Source organism: Hemicordylus capensis, chromosome 2, assembly GCF_027244095.1.
Source record: "Hemicordylus capensis ecotype Gifberg chromosome 2, rHemCap1.1.pri, whole genome shotgun sequence".
Lineage (NCBI taxonomy): Eukaryota > Metazoa > Chordata > Lepidosauria > Squamata > Cordylidae > Hemicordylus > Hemicordylus capensis.
In genome coordinates this window covers 62,879,925-62,903,234 of record NC_069658.1, presented here as the reverse complement: position 1 = coordinate 62,903,234, position 23,310 = coordinate 62,879,925, and the positions used below count along the sequence as shown (strand labels likewise).

General features: G+C 42.3%; 1 protein-coding gene across 7 annotated transcripts in view; it reads left to right on the top strand.

Moving 5' to 3' along the window:
- The window catches only part of KIAA0825 (KIAA0825 ortholog), a 431,089-nt gene that overhangs the window by 64,321 nt on the left and 343,458 nt on the right, over nucleotides 1–23,310 (top strand). For 6 of the 7 annotated variants that reach the window (XM_053293916.1, XM_053293918.1, XM_053293915.1 and 3 more), the window contains exon 3: nucleotides 3,739–3,907. In XM_053293916.1, coding sequence (XP_053149891.1) covers nucleotides 3,739–3,907 — 169 coding nt within the window. Of the gene's footprint in view, nucleotides 1–3,738; nucleotides 3,908–18,070; nucleotides 18,206–23,310 lie in introns of those variants that run through there. The other variant, XM_053293919.1, reaches the window with a different exon arrangement.

Below are 23,310 nucleotides of genomic sequence, written 5' to 3'. Positions count from 1 at the left end.
CCCAACTCTAGAACAACGAACTCTAATCCGAGAATTATTATGAAGCTTGTGAATGAGGCATAGAAGATGACGATCAATTGTGGATTCAGACAGCTTAGACCATAATTTATCACGCGGGATCAGATCAAATGCAGCCCTAAAATCGATAAAGGCGGCAAAAAGAGCAGCCTTATGAGCAAGCACATATTTCCCAACAAGATGTTGAAGGATTAAAGCCGGATCCAAAACTGATCGATCCGCTCTAAATCCAAATTGCTCATCCGATAGAATGTTTTCTCTATCGCACCAATCCACCAATTTGCCATACAGATGCCTAGCATAGAGTTTAGCAATAGTACTAAGTAAACTAATTGGGCGATAGTTCTCTGGGAGTCTCCTATCTCCCTTTTTGTAGATAGGAATAATGATTGCTATGCCCCAATCACTCGGAATCTGAGTGGTTCGGTCTATAAAAGTGAATAGGGAAGCTAAAACAGGAGACCACCAAGCCATGTTACTCTTAAGTATCTCTGCGGTAATATGGTCAATACCTGGGGCTTTGCCTGATTTCAACTGGGTAATAAGAGCATTGATTTCACTGCATGACACCGGAGGCCAGTCTGATGATGGGGCCGAAATGTCTGTTAAATGGAAGACTAAATCGTCCTCCTTTTGGAATAACTTCATGAAATGTTGCTCCCAAACTAATGGGGGGATTACATAATCAAAAAGAGTAGGATTGCATCGTAACTGACAGGTAATCAGTCTCCAAAAGACTGCAGAGTTTCTAGCTTTAGCTGCAATAATTAGTTGATTCCAGTCAGCCATAACTGCTTTGCTCTTTTTGCGCTTTATAAGAAGTTTATAAGCTTTCTTCCTATCCATCGCCTCAGCCAATGAGGTAGAGGTCAGAGTAGTTCTGTGGACCAAAAGGGCAGCAGTAAGTTGGTGTTTAGCTTTGTAACACTCCTCATCAAACCACCCATGGGAGCTTTTTGAGATCCCACCAGCTCCCCCAGGCTTTGGCCGAGTAAGAATAGGTTGTAGGGCCTGTATTATTTTGTCATAAGATCTTAAAAAGTCTGGCCCAAGTTCACAACCACCAGATAGTATAACTAAGCGAAGCATATCAATGTTACGAGAAGTCAGTAAGGAGTCCACCCTAGCACCCAAACTATCCGACCATCTCACCCGAGAGGGACAAACCTCCAGATCAGAAGTGGGGGTACAAATCACATCCAATTTAGGTAAAGTATCAAAATTTAGGAGTAATTCCCCCGGGAGGTGGTCACTCTCATTTTCACTTGAGGCACAAATGACCAGGCTCAAACTATCATACTTCGGACACATTATGTGAAAAACCAGCTCCTTTGAGAAGTCCATAATGCTGGGAAAAGTTGAAGGAAAGAGAAGAGGGCGACCAGCAGCAAGGTGGATGGACTTGATTACAACAGCAATGAATGCACCACTGAGAGACCTTAAAGGCTGTTGAAGACAGGTCATCCTGGAGAGAATCTATTTATGTGGTCGCTAAGAGTTGACACAGACTTGACAACACTTAATCAATTAATCAATCAGTTTTATGGTTAAGCATGTAATATATTTTTAGTAATAATATTGCTTGTAGTGACTCTCTTACTCTATTGTACCCTTTACCCTAAAATAAAACCTCTGTTTTTGAACATATCTCTTTGTCAGTCATTTTTCTGTAACCAACACTTTGCATCAAATTTCATTCTGATGTGGAACTTCTCCACTCTAAGCTAACTTACCCACACAAAGCCCAAACACAATTTTGGGGTGTTCACCAATCCCCCTGGGGCAGTTCCATTAACACCATCACCCACTCAATTACCTTCCCCAAACATGGAAGATTAGAAACTGGTCTGCAATTATCTAACTCTGAGGGATCCAATGCAGCTTTCTTCAAACAAGGACTAATAATTGTCTCCTTAAGACAAGGAGGCATCCTGCTCTCTCTCAGAGAAGCATTTATAATATTTACCAGACCCTCTCCGATAATATGGCTACCTGACGAGATAAGCCAAGTTGGGCAAGGATCAAGAGAACAGGTTGTAGAACACACAGTCTGAAGTAGTTTGTCCACATCCTCCGCAGTCACAAACTGAAAGTAATCCAGTCTTATCCTATAAGAGGAGTTGCTGGACACCTCCACAACAGACTCTGCAGTAACTGTGGAATTCAGTTCAGCCCGAATACAAAAGATTTTATCTATAAAATTCATTGAAGGCATTGTAGTGAGTGACTGACTGATGGTTCAAAGTTCAAATTCAAGTGGGGGGGGGAGCACATACTAGCCCACTCATGATCCTAGACAACTCCGTTGGAGGTGAATTTGTGGAAGCAATGTGGGTAGAAAAACAGAACCACTTCCTTGCCTCCCGTACTGCCACAGCATAGATCTTCAAATGTGCTCTGTATTGTGACCTGTCAGATTCGCACCACATCTTCCTCCAAGTGCGCTCTAGTCATCTACTTTGCTTCAGCTCCCATAGTATTTCCGAATACCATGGAGCTGACTTTGAATCAGGTCAGAGTGGACACTTAGGAGCAATTGTGTCTACTGCTCTAGTGAGTTCATTATTCCATGTTTGCACCAGAGCATTGACAGAAACACTAGCAGAGCCAACTCTAAATACTTCCAAGGCCTCTTGGAATCCTATTGGATCCAGAAGCTTTCTCGGGCAAATCAACCTAATAGGTCCTTCATCTGTAATGGCAGAATGTGGAAAACACTACTCATCTTAACTATACTGGCATGGCTGTGCCAGTATAATAGGACTGCACAATTTCTGTTGGACTATATCTCACATCTTCCTCAGCCACAGTGTCCAGTAGTCAAGGATGGTGGGAGTTTTAGTTAAGCATCTGCAAGAGGGCTGAGGTTGTGCAGCCATAGATTAAATGCTTGCAGTTGCATCTAAGCCTAAACAGCGTAGGCCTTGGCTACTGGAGGGACTGTTTGCTCCCAATGAATATTCCCACTTGACTAGAGCATCTGGGAGGGCTCTGCTCTGCATTCTGACACCTGCTGAGGCCTGTTTGTCAAGTATGCGGGACAGGGCCTTCTCAGTTGTTGCCCCTAAGCTATGGAACTTGCTCTAAGTTGAGACCTGCATGGTTACCTCCCTCCCAGCCTTTAGGTGGAGATGAATACTGCCCTTTTTATCCAAGCTGTTAGTCAATGAGCTGTCCTTTGCTCTTTTTAAACTTTTTGCTCTATTTGTTCTCTTTTTATGTTTTTGTTGAATTGTTTTCATCTTGTTGTTAACTGCCCTAGGGTTTTAGGATAAAGGGCAGTATATAAATATAAATGTGTATAAGGTGCTGATCAAGGCCCACTGCATTAAGACACTTGTCAAGTCTTACGTGCTTGTATTTATTATTTTATTTTATTTATTTAATTTATATAACACCTAACTCCAAAGGCTCTAGGCAGTTTACAAAAATAAACCCAACAGAAGCAGAATAAAACTAACTATTAAACAGCAGTTAAAATTCTAAAATATTTAAAGATTACAGAAATTACAAAATTTAAGCGGCAATTAAAAATTTAAAACATCCAGAGATTACTAAAAGCCTGGCTAAAAGTATCCCAAGTATCTGTTACTTGGAGTAAAACACTGCTGTTAATAGTTTGGTAATATTTTAGATAACATTGATAATCTCATTGTAAAGAGATAAGGAATATTTATTTATATTTTGTAAATGACGTGTTTGCTTTTATTTTTGTTTTAGCATGGAGCAGTGTCTTAAGGACCTACAATTGGAAATAAACGAAACTTGTTCTGATGAGTTGCTACAGGACACAGATGACTGTCTTCAGTGGTTAAATAACTGCAGTTTCAGCTCAGTCAAACCGTTTTCAACACCTCATGGAGAATTGGTCAAGTTTCTTCAAACACTGGTGAAAATGCTGTTATGTTTATTTTACAATTGAAAATCCTTTTCAAATGTGTTTGTCCTAATCATTACTATTTTTCAGTAATTTTTGGAGAGATTTTGCTAGTGTGGATGATAATTACAACTGAATATCCACTTTAGTATAGCAATTTGGTTGTAACACTGTTTCTTGTAAAAGAATGTGAGACAATAGTGTTCAATAACGAATGCTGCATTGAGCAAAACTTGCAGCTAAAAGTAGTCTTACTGAAGTACGTGTGTAAAGGAGTAGAGCTGGTCTTGTGTTAGCAAGCATGACTTGTCCCCTTAACTAAGCAGGGTCTGCCCTGGTTGCATGTGAATGGGAGACTTGATTTGTGAGCACTGTGAGATATTCCCCGGAGGGGATGGAGCTGCTCTGGGAAGAGCATCTAGGTTCCAAGTTTCCTCCCTGGCATCTCCAAGATAGGGCTGAGAGAGATTCCTGCCTGCAACCTTGGAGAAGCTGCTGCCAGTCTGTATGGACAATACTGAGCTAGATAGACCAATGGTCTAACACAGTATATGGCAGCTTCCTGTGTTCCTAACAATATTATGTACAGCATTTTTCAGTGGATATCTTTCTTATCTTATACTTGAAACAACCCTGTGAGGTGTTATTCTAAGAGTTTATTACTTTGCCAAAAGTGCTGAGTTTTTCAAGCAGAAAACCACTTTCCCCAAATTTTCTATCCTAATATATGCAGAAGTTGTGAAGGTCATGATTATGTGATCTAATTGCTCTCAAAAATTTGCTTTGGACAATTAGATTTTGAACTGGTTAATTCTAGGCCTGTGCATGTCCAAAACAAAGTCGGAAATCCCTAACTCCACCACCAAGAGGCAGCTGAATGCAGGGCAAGTACCCTGAGTATTCTGTTATTGATGGGGGCCCTTTAAAGTATGCACCCAGCACTGGCACATGGGTGACTGGGCAGTGCAGTGAACTTTGAGAGTGGTGGGGGCAGCAGTCAGGAAGTGATGTCGGGCAGCATAGGACGCCTGTGCACCCGCTGGGAGGATGCGTGGGCTGTTACCAGGGTCTGGGACATGTGTTTACTTCCATGGTCCATGTCTATGGTTTGCTTAAAGTGAGGGAAATTAGCGTCAAATGGGTGCAGACCTGTGAACAGCAAGAAAATACTCGAAGTCCATCAGGATTGTAGCTGCAGTGTTGATGCATTGGAAGGGAAGCAAAGAGAATGGAGGCATGACTTTGAAAACAAAGTGTTATTTTATAGAGGGATAATGGAGGTACAGGAAATGAAGACGAACTGGTTAATCTTGTAGCATGTTACCAAGTTACTGTACTGGGAAGGGGAATAGAGGCTTGAGAGTGAGAGAAAAGAGAAAGTGTTCGTCATAGCTACCTGAATCTAGCTGGGGAATTCCTTTCCTCCATGGAGCCCAAGCATAAAGCAAGTTCATTGGTTCCCCCACCCACCCCGCATCCCGACGACCTGGGGTGCAGAGTCTGATGGTAAGGTGTAAATGCAAGGTCACCCTGGGCATAGTGCAAGCTTGCAAGAAGGCTGGATGACAAAAGTGTGATGACAGTTGCAGGGGGCATAGATTCCAGTAAAAGCATGATCCCATGTTTGAGGGGGTATTTTATAGGCAAAAACGTACTATGAGGCATTGAAGATGGTCTCCTTCAGGAATTTTGTGATGATTTCAGAAGTTTGTGCTCCTGATGAGGTGTGAATATTGGTTATTGATTGGGTTATGTCAGGTGGCTCCCCTTTATGCTCCTTTAGACAAAGGAAGTTTCCCGAAAGAGAGATTGTTCTGCACAATTACCTGAATAGACATTTGGAGAAGAGCACGTCACACATTCTGCCATATACTTGCTTAATTTTGATAACAGGAGGGAGGAAATGAGGTTAAAGGGTTTGCATAACTTTGAGCATATCAAAGTGAAGAGGGCTTATTTCTTTTCCATTTCTCTCTTTTCAACTCTAATTGGGTCTCTCCTGTGTCTCTGCTTATGCTCTAGTGCAATCAGAGAAGTTCATTTCCTCTAGCTTCTTGCAATTCTTTGCAAATGAACCTGGAAAGGACTTTTTAGGAAAACTCCTTGCCAGAATGAGCTTTTGTTTGGAATGTTGCCAGCATCCATTTTGTCTGAAATGTTGCCAGCTGTTTCTCTCCAGGCTAAGGACAGAGAATGGCTGAAAGGCTAAGGTTTAGTACCCTAAAATGGTATAGTGTGTGTGTCTAGTAACAGGGTGTGGATGAATAGCTGCCTAAACCACCACTTACTGCCATATGTGGAGGATCTGCCCTGCTGCTAACACGAGACATGGATCTCCTTGACAATTTACCAGTTTAACTGCTGCCACCAAGTAGACGTTTGTGCTTTAGGGTGAGACTATCACAACAATCTTTCAAACTTATGTTGCTAATCAAAGTGGCACAGCGGGGAAATGCTTGACTAACAGAAGGTTGCTGGTTCGAATCCCCACTGGTACTATATCGGGCAGCAGCGATATAGGAAGGTGCTGAAAGGCATAATCTCATACTGCACAGGAGGAGGCATTGGTAAACCCCTCCTATATTCTACCAAAGAAAACCACAGGGCTCTGTGGGTGCCAGGCATCGAAATAGACTTGACGGCACACTTTACTTTACCTTTAAGGCATAAGCGTGGGGTGGAGTAAACAGAAGCTACAATTTTCCTTCAATAAATTTTACTTTGTAATTAGTTTAATTAAAAGTTGTTTTACAAAAAAATATTAACCAAAAGAGCATAGGGAACAAACAAAATGGGGGCAAAAATGCATCCACTGATCTGACTCTCACTGAGCCCTAACTTAGAGTCCTTGATGAACACCTTTAGCAACTCCGGCTTGTTCCTTCTCTTGTCCTGCTCACAGTACAGGCCTGAGGGTCAATCCAGCCTGTTTCGTCTGTGATTTCAGCTCTTGCTACAGCCACAGCACTAATTCTCTGTGCACTTCTCTCTGCACTTCAGCCTGGGCTAGCGATTCTTCAGCTTTGATTGGCCTCAGCTCCTCCACTTGGTCAGAATTCAGTTTCTTCAGCTTTCTGACTTCTGATCTCCAACTGCACACTTCTTCTGACTTCTTCCAGGACTTTCCAACTCTGGCTTCCAAAACTCAACTTCTTCACTCTTCAGCTGGTGACTTCAGATTCTCTTCTCCGCTAAAGCAGCCTCCTGTATATACACAGATTTTCTCTAACCACTTTTAAAACACCACAATCAGTAAAAGTTAAGATCTGGACTGTGATCCTTTGCCAGCCATAAGTAATGGGTTCTGCGTCTGCACGGGAACCTCACAGCTGAATGCTAAAGCTTCTCACGGCACCCACGCTCTGCCCCATGCCCTCGGCATGATTGATATTTAAGGTGAGTGGGACACCATCTTCCTCATTTCCTTTCCATCCACCACCGTGTTCAGACATTGTAGGCTGTTGCTCCTCAATTGGGTTCAGTTCTTTGTTAGAATTTTTAAAAAAAAAAAAATTTTTTTTACTGGTTTTTGTGGCTTAGACTTTGGCATTCTTCTGACTATTCTTATGGATCACCCTACAAACAGACAGATTAACGGCTTTTGACTTGGAAACCTGACTGACCATTCTAAATGACTTCATAGGATAGAAATAAATCTTTTAAGTGGCCTTCCCAGGGCCATCATGATTTACGTTTAATTTGCCTGGGTGAACAGCACAATATAGCTAATTGCAAAATATGTTTATCTTTCTCCGAGCAAACTAGGAGGCATCATGCCTTCAGATTTCTTGCCACACTCTATGATGATATTCTAAGCTCCTCAGCTCTATGTGGACAAGCACCTTTGATGTCGAAGTCAGTAGCAACACTGATGCTGAGGATTGCACAACATGAGCAGTCTAAATCCTCGGCAACCACAAAGGAATCTCAGGTTTTCAAACCCACAAAGCTGCCGGGAAGTTTGTCTACCCCTCATAAGAAGGCTAGACAGAAATGCCATTTTTTAGAGGGGAGTTCTTCAACCCCGACAATGAAGAGACAAGAGCCAGGATAGGGTGGAGGACATCGGGGCTGCAAACTACGACTTTTGAAGCTCAGCCTGAAAAAACATCGGTGGTTCACTCAACGTTGGCGCGCTTGATACCGAAGTTGTTGATGTCCACATTTTCAAAACCAAGGCTGTCAGCATCGACAGCCTTGGCACCAATGTTTCAGGAAGAGCCATCAGCATCAAGACCATTGCCACCTTTGCCCGCTCAACTTCAGTCTTCTCTCTTTCTGCACCAATGCCGATACAGTTGCCAGCTATACCAACACCAGTGGATCGGTATCGAGATATTCCTTCTACATTGCAGCAACTCCTTCATCATCAAAGCCTGCAACACCTTTGCTGACTCGGCTACAGTCCTCCTCACTCTCCAGCACCAACTTTGATACAGTTGCTGCCACCATCGACACTGATGGATCAGCATCGAGAGATTCCTTCTACGTTGCAGCAACCTCCTTCGGCATTGAGCCTGCAACAATTTTTTTTTGCCAACTGTACTACAGTCTTCTCTCTATCTGGCACCAACTTCGATACAGTCACTGCTGCCATCGACACTGACAGATCGAGAGATTGCTTCAACACCGGGCACAGCCATCTACTTTCTGGACTTCTACGGCTGGTTTAAGGCAATCTTCCCCAGGATTCCCCTGTGGACTATATGATTTGAAAGTCACAACAATCAAAGCCTACTAGAGCACAGTCTCCATTTCCACTAACATAAGCTTTGAAACATACACTTCCAGTCAAGACTCTGGCAGGGGGGATGCCTCAGCTGTTTCATCAAAAGTTGCTACACAGGCAGTGTCCAGACAGACCATGACACCTTTGCAACCACTTCAGCCTAAATCTACAGTGACATCTATTACCACTCAAACTGCAGCTAAGCCAACCAAACGCACTACCGCAGTGTCGGCTGAGACACAAACTGTTGAGACCACAGCTTAGCCAACAAAATGTACAGCTGAGGTTTCCACCAAGATCCAGACCCCTGTAATTCACTCACTGGCCCGTTCATCCTTGGTTGAACACCATGGCTCGTCTGACTTTGAGTCGGATGATGAAACAATAATAACTTAAATGATCCATCTCCATATGTCCCGCCTGCAACTCATATTGCCACAACAGAGGAGATGAAGGCCTATCATGTGCAAGGTAAGGAAATGGCTGATGATTTGGGACTGGATCTAAAAACTTAACTGACTACCATTGATTATCCAGTATACAGTTTCATAGCTGTCGCAATCAGCTCAACCTGTGGCACTTCCTATCCTGTTCGTCATTTCCTATGCTTCTCAATCTGCTTGGGAGATGATCCGTACCTCTATGCCTACATCTAAAAGACTTGGGGGTTTGTACAGAGTGCAAGAGAATGATAATACTTACCTGCTCAAACATCCAGTTCCTAACTCGCTGGTGATTGATTGTGCCACGAGTGTGAAATCATACAAGCGTCATACTTCACACTTCACCTGCAGACAGAGAAGGTAGAAAGTTAGTTGTCATGGAAAGGAAAGTCTGTTCAACAGCATGCCTCTCTGTTAAGATCGCAAATCATTCTGCCTCTGTGGCTAAATATAATCATTCTTTGTGGGAGTCATTTCAACAGGAAATGGATATGATGTCTCTAGAGGAATCCCAGAAGTGTTTCAAGGACACAATGGTGATATCCATTGCCCTGACATGCCAGCAATTGAGCACAGCCAAACATTTGACCAAAACAGAGTCCAGGTAAATGACCACATCTATATCTTTGAGGAGACATGCCTGGCTCTGTTCTGCTTCCTTACAAACATGAAAGAAAAAATTGAAGGCCTAGCCTTTGATGGTAAGGGGCTCTTCAGCAAAGAGATGGATGCTACAGTGGAAAACCTAAAAATAAAAGAAAATCAAAATTCACAGCTAAATCTATTACAGCACTGTCTCCTTCCACATATACCTCATAGTATAAGAATTATCCAAAGCCAAGGTCAAGCTACAAGCAACAGGACCGAAGGGACTTCAGGAAGCATTATCAGCCATATGGGAAATGTCCCTATGCAAATAAGAACAAGGGAAACCAGTGCCAATGCTCCAAGCAAGCTGAGGCCCAGAAGCAGCATCTTTGAAGCTTGGGAACATCCACCGTTAGTTCAACAGCCTATGCCAACACCATCCTGATGGCACATCATGCATCTGCAACTTCCATCTGCGTAGCACCACATTTAAAGCCATCAATTGCCAATACCATCAGACTGGCAAGCCATGCCCCTGCATGGCACCACATAATATTGAACTGTTGGGTCTTAAAAATTGTGTCTGCAGGGTATGCCATAGAGTTCAAGACTCTGCCAATCTTCTCGGGTATAGGTTTTACTTGGGCATCTCTAGTGTTGATGGAAGAAGTGAAGGAGCTGTTGGAAAAGGGAACCATTATCCCTGTTGGGTGAACGAAGAGATGGGAAGGCTTCTATTCCCATAATTTCCAAATCCCCAAGAGGGGGATGGAGGGATTTGTCCCATTATGGACCTGTGTCACATCAACAAATTTGTCTATGTTTAAAAAAGTTTTGGATGATAGTGTTGCAGACATACTACCACTCCTGTACCAGGAACAATGACTTGCAACGCTGGATTTAAAGGATGGTAATTTTCACATAAGCATTAGGGATGTGGATGAACTGATCATGCACTCACTTGCGGGGTGGGGAGGGGTACCTTTAAGGTTCAAGTAAAGAGCTCCTTATCTGCTTGCTCCCTCCCTGCCGCTTTCCCCTCCCAGTGCTTGTTTTAGAAGCTGCTGTGCAGGATTGCAGCTTTGCTTCCTGCAGCCCCGTGTGGCGTTGGCACGTACATGGCTGGGGCGCATGTGCGCCGGATACTATGTATTCTGCAAAACAGCACTGACCTTGTAAATGGCTGGCACATGTGCACCCTGGGCATATGTGTGCCAACGATGCACAGGGCTGCAGGAAGCAGAGCTTCAGCCCTGCACAGCTGCTTCTAAAACAAGTGCTGGAGGGGGGAAAGCAGCAGGGAGGGGGGAGGGGGACGAGCAGGTAAGGAGCTCCTTATTTGTACCTTAAGGGTACCCCTCCCCTCCCACTAAGCTGGCTAAAATGCCAGCATTCCAGCCTGTTCAGTGCTTGAAAAAGGAAGCACCAAATAGGCTCATGCTCATCCCTAATAGGCATTGGAGAGGAACACGGGGAATACCTGCGATTCACTGTGGGCAAATGCAGTATACCTTTACTAAGTATTGCCCTTTGGACTTTGCACTGCCCCACGAGTGTACACAAAATGTATGGTAGGAATTGTAGCACATCTCAGAACAAAGGGCATTACAATATATCAATTCCTAGACAACTGGCTTCTGGAATCCAAAGCAGAAAAAGAAGTTCTTAGATCTCATATGTATTATCACTTCTCCAGGATTTAGGGATTCGAGTGAATTGGAAGAAATCACACCTAGATTCTGTGAAAATAATATCTTATTTAGGGGCCATACTGAATAAAGAGAGGAAAAGAGCTTACCTACTACAAGAGCGGTACGCCTCCATCAAGGAGCTGGGAATAGCCTTCCATGCTCAGCCAAGCCAGTGTGCTTGACATATTCAATGTCTGCTGGGGCTTATGGCTTCCTCCAAAACAACAGTAAGATATGCATGTTTGAAAGTGAGAAAGTTACAGTCATGGTTCTTCTCAGTGTTCCAACTGAGAACCACAATGTGGACAGTCAACTGTTGCGTTTACCAATACTTGTCCCCATACTGAGAACACTCAAGTGATGGACAGTACCAAACTGTCTACTTTGTGGTGTGTCCTTTAAAACGATGATGCCATCAGTGTGGATCACTACAGATGTGTCTCTGACTGGTTGGGGGGCACATTGCAATGGCCATAAGGTTTGAGGTCATTGGTCAGACCAACAAAGTAAGTTCCACATAAACTTCTTAGAGCTTCTAGTAGTGGGTATGAAGGCTTCTCCTGGGCATGAAGGCTTTTCTTCCTCAGCTGAGAGATCAAGTAATTCAAGTTCAATTAGACACAACTACAACTGCATATATCAACAGGCAAGGGGGCACAGTGTCAAGGTCTCTTTGTGCACCGAGTCTACAGATGTGTCACTGGTGCATTCACAATCATATGTACCCTATAGCAATACACATAAAGGGGACAGATATTGTGCTAGTGGACAGTCTAAGCCGCACTTCTGTATGTCAACAACATGAATGGGACATAAACTTGGAGTACTTGAATCCAGTATTCAGACTATGGGCCTATCCATCAGTAGACTTCTTTGTAACATCATAGAACGCAAAGTGCAGATGCTTCTGTTCCAGATTGACTCACGATCCACTTTCTCTAGGGGATGCTTTTCAGATAGATTGGACAAGGGGAATTTTATACATGTTTCCACTTCTGCCGCTGATAGGCTGGGTACAGTTCCCTCTAACAGGGATTCCCAGATGTTGTTGACTACAGCTCCCAGAATCCCCAGCTGCAGTGGTTTTTGCTTGGGGATTATGGGAGTTGTAGTCAACAGCATCTGGGAATCCCTATTAGAGGGAACATTGGTTGGGTAGTAGCAAAATTACTGACCATTCAAGTGACCTTCACACTAATAATGCCTTGGTAGCCAAGACAGTTCTGGTTTCCATTGGCACTCAGATTGTCTCAACACAGATTCTGCAGGCTCCACAGTATCTGAATCATTTGTCACATGAGTGGAGTCAAGTGTTACATCCGGATATGACCATTCTATGTCTCATAGCATGGAAGATCGATTTTTAGGTAAGATTTTGCATAACAAGTGCAAACCATCCACCAGGCAAAATTATGCTAGCAATGGAAAAGATTCAAGAGCTACATCAAGTTGTGATGCTTTAAGCCTAACCAATCTTCCATCATTCTAAAGACACAAGGATTGTCAAATGTCTCCATAGAAGTTCACCTTGAAGCTCTCTCAGAGATGCCTGCTTATCTTTCCAGAGGCTTGGCCCTCCATTGAAAACAATGGCTTTTATTTTATGGGTAATTAAAGGTAATCAAGCTTCTGTGATGGCAGTTTTCTGGAGGATCCACAGAGCCCTGTGGTTTTCTTTGGTAGAATACAGGAGGGGTTTACCATTGCCGCCTCCTGCGCAGTATGAGATGATGCCTTTCAGCATTTTCCTATATTGCTGCTGCCTGACATAGGTGTTTCCCATAATCTGGGAAACATACCAGCAGGATTTTGAACCGGCAACCTTCAATGAGTAGATAGGTTTAGATCCCAACTTCGCGTGGATATGCCAGGAAGATGTGTCTGCACTGTGGAGTGATTTTATAACTGTGTAAGATAAGGTATGCAGCAGGGGGTGGATTTTGCTGATCTTTCCTGCCTCTGGAAATGTCCTGCACAACTCAGAAATATTCCCTGAAGGCTGTACAGCCCTCAGGGACATGTTTTCAGATGACAGGGCACTACTGAAGGCTAAAGAGTGGTGAGATTCCACTCCTGGCTACATGCACGAGTGCTGTGGTAGTGGGAAAGCTCTTCACAGCAGAAACACATCTTCCTGGTGCACCCGCACTGTATTAGGATGTCAGCCACTGTGTCCAGCAGGAGAAGAGAGAGCAGACCAAAGTGTACACGTTTCTGCTTTAATCCTCAAAATATAGTTTGATTTATGACCAAACTACACATTATGTTATACGTGTACTGTGGCCCTGTTTCCTTCTCCTCTTAAGTATCCGCTGTGGAGTGGGGGGCGATCAGGATCTGAACCATAAGGAGGATGTATTTAACTATTTTCCAACATGCTGAGATCCAAATGAAAATCATGCCCAGGATGCTTATTAGCATTACAGAATTAGAATAACCACGTGCAAAAGGGATTCACATAATACTTCAGTCTACAGTCTTCCTTGGCAGTAACTGTTCCCAGTTTGTTCACAGAGACTGAAAGTCAAATCCATTTTTTAAAATGTATTTTGCTTTCCTTTCCAAAAAGTTTGTACAAGAAAACCAGCTGGGAACGACTACTGGCTAAGACTGTGGATAATGACCTGAGAATTAAGGCTGACCGTTTCCATGCAAACCTTGTTTGCCGAAGTGGGAGACAGTCTGCCCACAACGACCTTTTACCTCATCTTCGAAGAATGTAGAGAAGCATATTTGTTGGTTGTTTTACAGTAACTGAACTCCAGGACAGGATCCAAAGAATGAGAATAGGCATCCCAAAAGGAATTTTTGACATGGTAGAAAACCTGTATGTTATATTAGAATTTGATTTTGAAAGCCCTCTTAAGTTTCAAAACTGGTTTGCTATGTAGCATGAAGGGCTGCAGTTTTAGAACAAGGTAACCTAAAGTCATCCTCGGAGAATAGAACTAGTTATGAATATAACAGGAGCCCTTCTAGATCCAACCAAAGGTCCATCTAGTCCAGGATTCAACTTCTCTCAGTGTCCAACTTCAAGGAAGTCCATAAACATGACTTGAAAACAGCCTTCTCCTATTTTGCTTTCCTGCAACAGGTATGGAGTAGTATACTGCCTCTGGATCTGGTGATTCCATCTAACCATCACAACTAATAGCCATTGAAAGACCTATCCACAATCCATTTAAATGACTTTTAAGCTACTGTCCATCCTTATATCTTGTGGTAGTGAATTATATGAATGAATTATGCACTGTGTGAAAAATACTTTTTTTTGGTCCTGAATCTACTGCCAATCAATTAAATCTGGAAAGTCCAAGTTATAGTATTATGACAGGGGGCGAATCTTTCTATCCACACCATGCATAATTTTATAAACCTCTATCATGTCTCATCCCACTCATCTTTTTTTCTTCTAAGCTAAAAAGTTCCAAACACTTGGGTTTTATCAAAAGAACTTTTCCCACAGAAGGAAAAATGTTTGAGACAGCCATCACTTCCAAACCCTGAAGTGGCCAGGTATGTTTGTGTTAGTGCCTCGGCATAGGCTAGTTTTCTTCAGTAAGGCCTGGGAGCCAGTGGTGGCAACCATTAACCCTAAGTGTAGCTTCTTGACCAATTGTTTTTAAGGCTTGTGCGAAGCTTCAGCCATAGCTGAATATTCTTCACATTTCCCCTGGCACCATGAGGAGACAACCTTTCTACCATGCAGAGCTGTGCTTTGCCCAGTGCTGGTGGGACTCCTTTAAGGGAAACAGAACCCTCTTGAGCACTGCATGATCTCTGAAGGCAAGTGTGGAGTGCAGGAAAGCACAGTACTGTGTCAAGGCCACCACGGTGAAAAATGGCTTTCACATTGAAGGGGTTTTTTTGGCCAAAAGTTGCCCCTGCATGATAAATAGTGAAGATCACTGGCATAGGCAGAAGGAAGGAGTAGCCAGGAAAGACAATTACTGATGCTGTGGCACTCTCACTAGCCAGAGAAGGTAAGCTGCCAGGATGGTCGATCCCAGAGGTGTGGCATTCTTGTGAGAGGTCGAGGGGCTGGGTCTCTCGTAAGATTTGTTGCCACTGCCTAAAATTGATCCTGATGAATTGATCAATGATGAGCAGGATGGTTGCTGGAGGCCTGGAGAACCCAAGGATGGAGAGTCCCTTTCCAAGTCCAAAAGGAACTTCTAAGAAGGTGGAATGATAAATGCACAGGGAGCAGGGAAAGAGGTGCTGGAACCTCCCTGCTACCCAAACCAGTGCCCATGGACCTAAGGCCATGGGAAAAAGGGCAGCTGATGCTTCCAGGCTCCATGGAGGCTGGAGCTGCCATAAGACTCACAGGGCTATTTCTGCAAAGGGGGACTGTTTGTGTAAGGAATGAAAGAAAACTCTATATCTTTTACCCAGGTATAGAGTCGTGTGTATGCTCGGGCTGCATGGATGCAGCCCGAGCAGACACAGAGCTGAGTGCCTAGAGCACCCAGCTTGAGAGGAAATCCCTCAATGCACCATGTTCTTCACATGGTACATTTAGGGGTTCATTTTCCAGGTTTCATTTTTCCTGGCCTCCAGAGATCCACATGGCTCAGAGCACCACAAATTGTGTGGCCATGCAAGTCATGCACCTCACAGAGGACTACTGGATCGTCTGGGGGGATGGTAGGTTAAACCCTCCCGCTCCCCGCCATCAGTAATGCTCCCCACAGTAATGCTCGTGAGAATGCTCTTTATGTTTTCCTTGTAGGGAAATGCTCAAGTTCATTGATAATTTTGGTTGCCTTTTTCTGTAGTTTTTAAAGTTCTGCAATATCATTTTTGAGATGCAGTAGCCAGAACTATACATAGTGCATCAAATATGTTGACACCATGGATTTGTATAAAGACATTGTGTTATTGATAGCTTTGTTTTGAACTTCCTTCCTGTACATCTCTAACTGAAATTTTCATTGTTCGAAGATGCTGCACACTCTTTAGTTATTGTTTTTTATTATTAAACTATCCACTATAATCCTTGCTTAATTGTCAGTTCAGACCTTACATGTGCGTATATGAAGTTAGAAGTGTTTGCTACAATGTGCATCACTTTACACTTCCGTTGAGCTTTGTTTTCTATTTTGTAGCCTATACACACAGTTTTGGGAGATCCTTTTCGAGCTCTTTACAGTCAGCCTGGGTTTTCACTATCTTAAATATTGTTGGTATCATCCACAATATTTGCTCTTCATTGCTCACTCCTAACTCCTGATCAAATTATTTAACAATTTAAATTTCACCAGTTCCACTAGTGAGCCTTTGGAGCCCCCACTGCTTGCTTCCTTTTTTTACAAGAAGTGTCAGGTTACTCGAACCTTTTGCTTCCTGTTCTTAAATCAGTTACTGGTTTAATCAGTTGCATAAGAGGAATCATCTTATTACCTGCTCAGCTTACTTTGACTGCTCATCTTACTCTGGTAATCTTAGTCCCACACCTTTGATGAGGAACTTTGTCAAAATCATTTTGGAAGTACAAGTATATCGTGTGTCAGTTCACCCGACCCATGTACTTATTGAAACTTTCAAATAATTCCAAAAGATATGGGGCAGAATTTCTCTTTGCAGAGGTCATATTGATCCTTCCTTAGCAAGACTTGTCTTTCTATATGTTTAATAATTTTATCTTCAATCATTTTTTCCATCCATTTACCCAGAACCATCAGTAAGCAAACTTATTTGGACTGTCCTTGATTCTACCATGCCCTGCTACCCACACACTGAATACCCTTTTAACTGGCATTATGTTGGTTAGCAACATAGAAAGCTGCCATATATTGAGTCAGACCATTGATCTATTTATCTCAGTATTGTCTTTACACACTGGCAGCGGCTTCTCCAAGGTTGCAGGCAGGAATCTCTCTCAGCTCTATCTTGAAGAAGCCAGGGAGGGAACTTGAAACCTTCTGCTCTTCCCAGAGTGGCTCCATCCCCTGAGGGGAATATTTTACATTGCTCACACTTCTATTATTTATTTATTTGATTTTTATACTGCCCTTCCAAAGTGGTTCAGGGTGGTTTACAATGAAAGCAAAACCATTAAAACCAATAACATTTAAAACAGAAATATAAACAATATAAAACATCAATTAACCCTAACAGTTAAAACAGAAATATAAATATAAAACATCAATTAACAATTAAAACATCATAAAAAACAATTAAACAACCAGAACAATTGAAACACCCTGAACACCATGTTATAGTATTAAAACTAATTAAAAACACTGGAAGGCCAGGCCAAACAGATAGGGTTTAAGGGCTCTCCTGAAGGTCAATAAAGAATTCAGATTGTGGATTTCTGCCGGGAGTGCATTCCGCAGCCCAGGAGCAGCTTCAGAGAAGGCCCGCCTCTGAGTCGCCACCAAATGAACTGGAGGTAACTGGAGACGGACCTCCTCAGATGACCTTAATGTGCGATGGGGATCATGTAGTCTCCCATTCATATGCAACCAGGGTGGACCCTGCTTAGCTGAGGGGACAAGTCATGCTTTCTATCACAAAACCAACTCTCCTCTGGAGAACTGGTTATTTTTCAATTCTCTGGTATGGATGGTAATTTTAGCGACGAGTTGTATATTTTTGTTAGAAGATCAACAGTTTCACATTTGAATTCTTTAAGAACACTTGGGTGATTGCCATTCTGATCCAGTGTCTTAGTAATATATTTTTTAAATTTTTATCTTATTTTCAACAAATACAGCACATATATAAAAACTGTGCAGCAATGGAAAAGAACGAACAATAAAAACTCGAATATAAGCCAGAAATTAAGAGCCATTTGAGGTTATACACAAGACCAGTGTTAAGAAGAGATTGTCAGTTGCTGAGCATGCAGGTACAGCTTGATAGGAGACAATTGAAAACAAAATTCAAGAAAGAACATCATTACAAAATTTGATTTGAGTGGATGGAGGGTAACAAACTGACATATTCAATAAATGGAAACCATATTTCCAAAAACTTGTCTTGTTTTGCTACTCTTGTAGCTAACCTGATTTGATGGGTTGTGACTCTCTAATTTTTGATTTGTTAATAAACCTTAGATCTTTGGTTCTGAGCCGCCTCTGTTTGACTCAGATCTGCAGAGGCCCTCACTGAAAAAATGTTTTCTTCCATGGTTCCATATCTTCCAAAGTTGTGTATTTCTTTAGACACATTATATAATGTATGTGGTATGCTCACACAAATATCAAAAGTTATTACTTAAATTATTTAATAATTAACATGATTTGCAAGCATTTTGTTTAATCATTGTGAAATCAGTTATTTGTAAAAGTAAAAAGTCACAACAAGATCAAAGTTCTAGATTCTGATAAAATTTCTGTTAAAAATGAATACTGTACATTCTGATCTATGATCCAGCAAGGTTATATTTTAGTGTATTAGTTAAGAACAGTATTATATATTGTATACCATAGCTTGAAAATCCTAAGAATGTACAAAGTGAACCTTTTTCATAATCTCATACAAGTTAAATTCTGTTCTTAGCTTATGAAAACATTTGTAAAAAATATGCTTTATATATGTGTGTGTCCAGGTCAAGCTGCTGGTTGTGTTTCTGTATTAACAATTGCCTCTAGTATAATACACTCATGAGAAACATACAATCTACTCTAAAGGAGCCTGTGTCCACCATTTTGGATATACTTCTTCTGAGAAGCACCTCCAGCACGGTTTGAAGCTTTTTGAAACCTTGACTTTCAAATACAAAAGCCTGTCTTAACATAGGCAGTGTTCAAAAAGACTTTGAAATGTGAAACTGAGCTTTCAAAGCATCAAAGCCAACCGCAGGGACTCTTCTTTTAGGAGTACCAACTCCAAGATGGTGTGTGCAAGCCCCCTGGTGACCATTTTAGGGATCTATTTTCTATTTGAAAAGACTTAGGTTTAGGCAAGCTTTTCTAATGGAAAATGTTCCTGTTTAAGCTTCAAAAGCAGCACCAGGAACTTCCTTCAGGAACATATTTTGGATTTATCTTCCATAAGAGTGAAGCCCATTGGTTGGTTTAACAGCTATTAGACTTCTGTTCTATTTTTAATAACATGGCATATATGACAGTATCATAGAAAATTTAAGCACCATATTTCTCATAATGGTTCATTTGGCCTGAAGATTAAGAGATGCTTTGTGAATTGCACAGCATATTTCAAAATGATTTGTATATATATACCTGTGTACATCCCAGCAGAATATAATGCTATATTATTCTAGTATAGTGCATACATATATTGCTTTATATTATTTTATATTTTATTTATTTATTTATTCGATTTCTATACCGCCCTTCCAAAAATGGCTCAGGGCGGTTTACACAGAGATATAACCAAAAATTAAGATGGAGCCTTGTCCCCAAAGTTATATGTGTCATACATCTGTTGCTGGTATTTATCTTTTTAGATTGTGAGCCCTTTGGGGACAGGGATACATCTCATGTATTTATTTATTATTTCTCTCTGTAAACCGCCCTGAGCCATTTTTGGAAGGGCGGTATAGAAATTGAATGAATAAATAAATAAATACGTAAGATAGACACCAGCAACAGTCACTTGAGGGTTACTGTGCTGGGGGTGGATAGGGCCAGTTATTCTCCCCTTGCTAAATAAAGAGAATCACCACATTAAAAAGTGTCTCTTTGCCAAGATACCGGTAGCAGGGGTATATCCGTCTTTGAAAGAGTTGGAGGAAAATTCTTAAGATGTATGACACATATAACTGAATGTAGGAATGAAATGTGCAGAATGAAACAGAGTTCTTTAATAGCAATAGGCGGCTGAAGTTCTTCCATAGGTTTCTTTCCATTGGTGTTAAGCAACTGCTTAACTGCAACTGCTGGTGCCTGGCATCCAGACTAATGCGTGTCAAAAAGTTTGTGTATGTAAGGGTATGGAGCAGTGTTCCCTCTAACAGGGATTCCCAAATGTTGTTGACTACAACTCCCAGAATCCCCAGTTGCAATGGCTTTTGCTTGGGGGTTCTGGGAGTTGTAGTCAACAACATCTGGGAATCCCTGTTAGAGGGAACACTTGTATGGAGTCACTTTTGCCTATCTCCTATTCCCTCTGCACCATACTGTGCTGAGGGTTGTGGGACCTTCAGTGATACATTTTCAGGAAATATGGTGGGCTTCAGAGGGAAGGGGAGATTGGCAAAAATCACCCCTCCTCCATTGTGCATATACAACATTAATCTGGAAATCAGTCAGTGTTCCTTTTTCTTTTAAGGATCTTGACTTAGTTCTAGAAAGCTTTAGAGTACTCATGACTGGCCATACTTCATATTGCAGCACTTCAGATAGCTATCTTAATTTTGGTAACTTGTGTGATCTGGATCATGATCTGTTGAGATCCATAAGAATGGGGTACTGCACCTGTGCAGGAACCTCGTGGTGGAATGCCACAGCTCCTCGAGGCAAGTGAGCCCCACATCCATGCCTACAGCGTGCTATTTAAAGTTGAGCTGAGAGCCATGTTCTTCAGTTATTTTCCAACTGCTTCTGCGAACATACCTTGTGCTGTCGCTCCTCATTGGTTAAGTTCTTGAGTTCATGTTGTTGTTGTTGTTGTTTTTTAAAGAGGACTGTATTTTTTTGGTTATTGACCTTGGATTTGCTTGACTATACGTCGGTGCTACTGACTTTGGAGTGGAATTAGATGACAGCTAAGGATTATGGCTGATGGGGGAGAAAGACCTTGACTCATGATTTGTACCTTATTTGCCTAGGCGGAGGGCATAATGTATCTCTGTGTAAGATTTGCCTGTCTTTTTCAAAGCAGACGTGGAAAAATTGGGCACTTTGGCTGCGTGCCATGATTTATGATGACGTATTGAACCCTTTGACACGGGGAGGGCCGCCTCCATTGACATTGAGATTGGGCTCAACATCACTGAAGGCTGGTCTGTCTAAACAATCCTTGACATCGACAACCTTCAAGAGCTCTAAGTCTCCCGGTACTTCTCATGGGAGTGCTTCTGCTGGACATTTGAAGTCCAAAGGAAAATGGTCATCAACGGAGGATTCCTCTTCGACTTCGAAATTAAAGAAGGCTAAGACTATTGATCTGATGGGGGCTCAGACCTCCTCACTGTCTGGTTTACAAGACATTGACGTTGAACACTCAAAGACCCCTAAGTTGAGATCTCTGCTCAACATTGAACAGCCGTCAATACTGAGGGTTTCGACATCAAGGACAAGATCACTATCACCAGCACCTACTCCAGCCCAGTCTTCTGTTCCATCAACAGATCAACGTCGTGATGTGACCTTGATGCTGAAGACTCTGATTTTGACACTTCCCGATGCCAGCCACGCTCCAGCATCCACCTTAAATGCACCAGTGTTTTTGCCACTGAAGCATGTAACCACTTTATACCAGCTGCTGGCACCAACCTTTGATGTCAAGGATAGAGTGAGGATAGAATTACTGGATTAGATCTCACTATGGCCTGTCCTCTACTGTCCATTTTGGACTCCAATTCCAGCACTCGGTCCACGAGGACTTTTAAATGTTTTCCTCTGCAAAGTGCAGACAGCCTACTTAATGGCTCAGAAGTGCCCAGCAGGCCTGCCCTTGCTATGAATCAGTCTACTGCTCCTCAACCATCAGTGTGCTATGCATTATCTGCTCCACACTTGGCGAGTACATCGTCTTGGCATTCATGTGGTTTTTCTCACCGGTCTGCTGCTGGTTCAGCCCTAGCTTCTGCTGCCATGTGAGTCTCCTCCCCAGGATTCCCCTATGACTTCCAAGACAACAGACCATGGAAGACAACACAATCTAAGTCTTATTATCCATTAACTTCGACCCTTGCTCATATTCAACCTGTTCATACCTTGACTAGCTGTTATGCCTCTACTCTTCTGAGTAGGCCAATTTTGTCGATCAAGTTTATGGCTACTTAGACATGTTCATTAATGTACTCATTGGTGTCCACCACACCTAAACAAAAGAGATCTACTGTGGAGACTCAGACTCAACCACTACGTCCTGTTCCTACTACCACATCGAATGAGACTGACATTCACCCCTGTGTCACCTACATGGTCTCCATCTGACCACCATGGCTCTTCGGATTTTGAATCAGATCTTGAGGACCCAGATTCTCTAGCAGACCCACCAGTTGATGTTCCTTCCACCACTCATGTCTCTTCTACTGAAGAAATTAAAGCTTACCATCTGCAAATAAAGGAAATAGCTGATGCGTTGGGTCTTGGCGTAAAGTCTCAATTGGTGACCATTGGTGACCCTGTTTATAATTTCATGGTGAAATCTCAGTCCTCACAACCAGTAGCCTTACCAGTTCTTCCAGTTATCTCCAGGGTGGCACAGTGCTCATGGGAGATAATACATACATCTATACCTACTTCTAAAAGACTGGAGAGTTTGTATCATATTCAGGAACAGGACAATACATACCTTTTGAAGCACCTGGCTCCTAATTCGCTTGTAATAGATTGTGCAACTTCTAGGAAGACGGAAAGATGTCATACTACACCTGGTGATAAAAAAGGTAGAATGTTGGACCTTTAGGCAGAAAAACTTACTCCACATCCTGCCTATCTGTCAAAATAGTCAGCTACTCAGCCTGAATGGCCAAATATCATCATGACCTGTGGGAAGAACTCCCAACACGACTTGGACACTTTGTCACCAAAAGAATTCAAGAAAAGATTCCAACAGACCTTAAATAAATCGGTAGCACTTCCTTGCCAACAACTCAGTATGGCAAAACATCTGGCTGAATCTGAGTCTCGATCTATGATTGCCACTGTGTCACTACAATGACCTGCCTTGCTTCGTTCTACCTCTCTCCAAAGTGATATGAAGGGAAAGATCTAAGGTTTGCCATTTGATGGCAAAGGCCTCTTCAGTGAGGAAACAGACTCCACGATGGAAAAGTTAAATAAATCAAAATTTACGGCAAAGACCTTTACCGTCTCT